Source organism: Triticum dicoccoides, chromosome 4B (genome assembly GCF_002162155.2).
Source record: "Triticum dicoccoides isolate Atlit2015 ecotype Zavitan chromosome 4B, WEW_v2.0, whole genome shotgun sequence".
Taxonomy (NCBI): Eukaryota; Viridiplantae; Streptophyta; class Magnoliopsida; order Poales; family Poaceae; genus Triticum; species Triticum dicoccoides.
The window spans coordinates 59,585,890-59,588,045 of record NC_041387.1 but is presented as its reverse complement, the minus strand read 5'-3'; the positions used below and the strand labels follow the sequence as shown (position 1 = coordinate 59,588,045).

Sequence of the window (2,156 nt, the reverse complement as noted above, 5' to 3'; positions counted from 1 at the left end):
CTCAAAAGAAGCATTGGTAGCAACACTATCAACGCGATCCTTTCAGTACGAACACATCGTGATCGCCATATTATTTGTACTCAACAGCTGATTCTTGGTAGCCAAATTGGTAACCTACCGGGGAAATTAGTGAAGATACAGGAGAGCTGCATCTGTATTCAGTAATTCAGATGAAACCTCAGATTCTTGATAGCCAGTATATATTCTTACTTGTAATAGTACTGAAAACAGGACTAAAAATTCAGATACCGAAGTGACAAATGAACTGAGAATAAGAATTCTCCCCACAAAATAAATAAAAATAAAGCAGCCTACAAAGAAATCTGGATAGCATAAGGATATCAACAAAACGAAATATTGGTATTGGACTGAATCGCATCTCTGTTGGTCCTGTTGTCTCTGTGTCGTCCTGCCTATGACATGGAAGACGCATAGCCATGGTTTAGTACAAGCACCACATTAACAAGTTCTATAATAATATCGTTGTGACTCCTTTCCGCAATTGGATCATCAAATGTGAAAAGAAGAAAATGATGATAGGTAGCCACAAACAAACCCTGCTTGCCTATCTTGTGCTGTGGTACAGTTACTTATGTTCTGAATTTAACGCTGCAGGACGCTCAGGCCCCAGCTGCAAGCACAATAAATCTGCAGGCTACTGCAACAGCAACAAATCCATGCACCAAATCTCATCTCATGCACAGAATTAATCAGCGGATTTTTCAGGGTTGCAAATTAACTGAACAGATTATACGGTGTACTATTCATCATCAGCTAAATCCTGACGACACAGAGACATTGGGGGGGAGCAGAAATCAACGAATGAAGCAGCAGAATACGAAATCGAAACAACATATTAGACACAAATGCAGGTGTCCAGATGATCATCTTCACAAACTCCGGTGTGGTGTGGTTGCTCAGGACCTCTTGAGGCTGGTGGCGATGGGGACAATGACGATGAGGATGAGGAGCAGCAGCAGGATGATGCCGATGCAGAGGCACTTGCGGCTGCCGCGCTGGTGCTCGCGGGCCTTGCCGAGCTCCTTGTTGCCGGAGTGGACGTAGTCCCTGGCGTTGCTCACGTGGTGCGCGATGTCGTTGATCTTCTCCCCCTGCGACTCCACGACGACGGCCATGTCGACAAACACCTGGTGGAGCTCGAGGAGGCTGCGCTCCACCTCCCTGGCGGCGTCGTGGCGGTCCTGGATCTCGTTGAGCGCGGCGAGCACGGCCCCCTTGCCGTGCTCGGCGACGGCGGCGCTCATGATCTCCTCGCCGCGGCCCTCGGAGATGATGCGCTCGATGACCTCGTCCTCGGGGACCTCCCCGGTGAGCGTGTAGTAGCGGCGCTCGACGGTGTCCTTGTACTCGGACATCATCCGCTGGCGCAGCGCCTGGAAGTCGTTCATGATGTCCTTGAGCTTCTTCCGGAGGCCCGCGGTGACGGAGGTGCGGGTGCGGTCGAGCGTGGTGCCCTCCTGGCAGCCCGCGGAGAGCCTGCGCTGCGCGGCGTTGGCGGCGTCCATGTCCGCGAGCGCGCGCTGGATCCCGCGCGCGCGGCCGAGCACGGCGACGATGTCGGCGTTGACGCGGACCCGCATGGCGCGCAGCGCGTCGGGCTGGTGCAGCGACTTGCCCTCCTCGTTGGCGGCGTGGAGGCGGGCGAGCGCGTCGCGGATGGCCGCCATCTCCTCGCGGACCGCCTCCGCCTCCTTGAAGAAGCCCTTGAGGCGCTCGTCGGTGGCGCCGCCGCCGCCGGCCTGGGTGAGCTCGGTCTCGTCGCCGCCCGCCTCGAGGTCCTTCATGGCCGCCTTCTTCAGGTCGACGTAGCTCATGAAGGACTTGGTCATGAGGTCGTTCATGGCGCCCGGCGGTCTCCTCCTCTCCCTCTCGCTGCTCGCGCGGCGGCTGTCGGTCTCTAGGGTTTGGGCCGTCGCCGGGGACGAAGCGGATGGATGGATGGATGTGCGCGGCGGTTTGGGGGGAGATGGGGGATTTGGGGGTATGGGAAGAAGGGTGAGAGGGAAAGAGGGTTTCAATGGTCGAAACGGTCAACGTGGAGCGGGCGGTGGGGGGAATAGAGCCGTTGGTGGAGACGGCATCCCGCAACGGCTATGTGAGTCCAGATTTCTTCGTTATCTTTATTTTCATTAGGC

The 2,156-nt window shown here is 55.8% G+C and overlaps 1 protein-coding gene across 1 annotated transcript; it reads right to left on the bottom strand.

Annotated features, from left to right (window-relative positions):
• Positions 1 to 689: 689 nt before the first annotated feature.
• Positions 690 to 2,046, bottom strand: LOC119294996 (syntaxin-related protein KNOLLE-like). The gene has a single exon (XM_037573312.1). It carries the CDS (start codon positions 1,860 to 1,862, stop codon positions 918 to 920), a length of 945 nt encoding a protein of 314 aa, XP_037429209.1. The 5' UTR covers positions 1,863 to 2,046; the 3' UTR covers positions 690 to 917.
• Positions 2,047 to 2,156: the final 110 nt, after the last annotated feature.

Excerpts from the sequence above, each read along its gene's own strand:
- LOC119294996 (XM_037573312.1), bottom strand. The coding sequence starts at position 1,862 with ATGAACGACCTCATGACCAAGTCCTTCATGAGCTACGTCGACCTGAAG.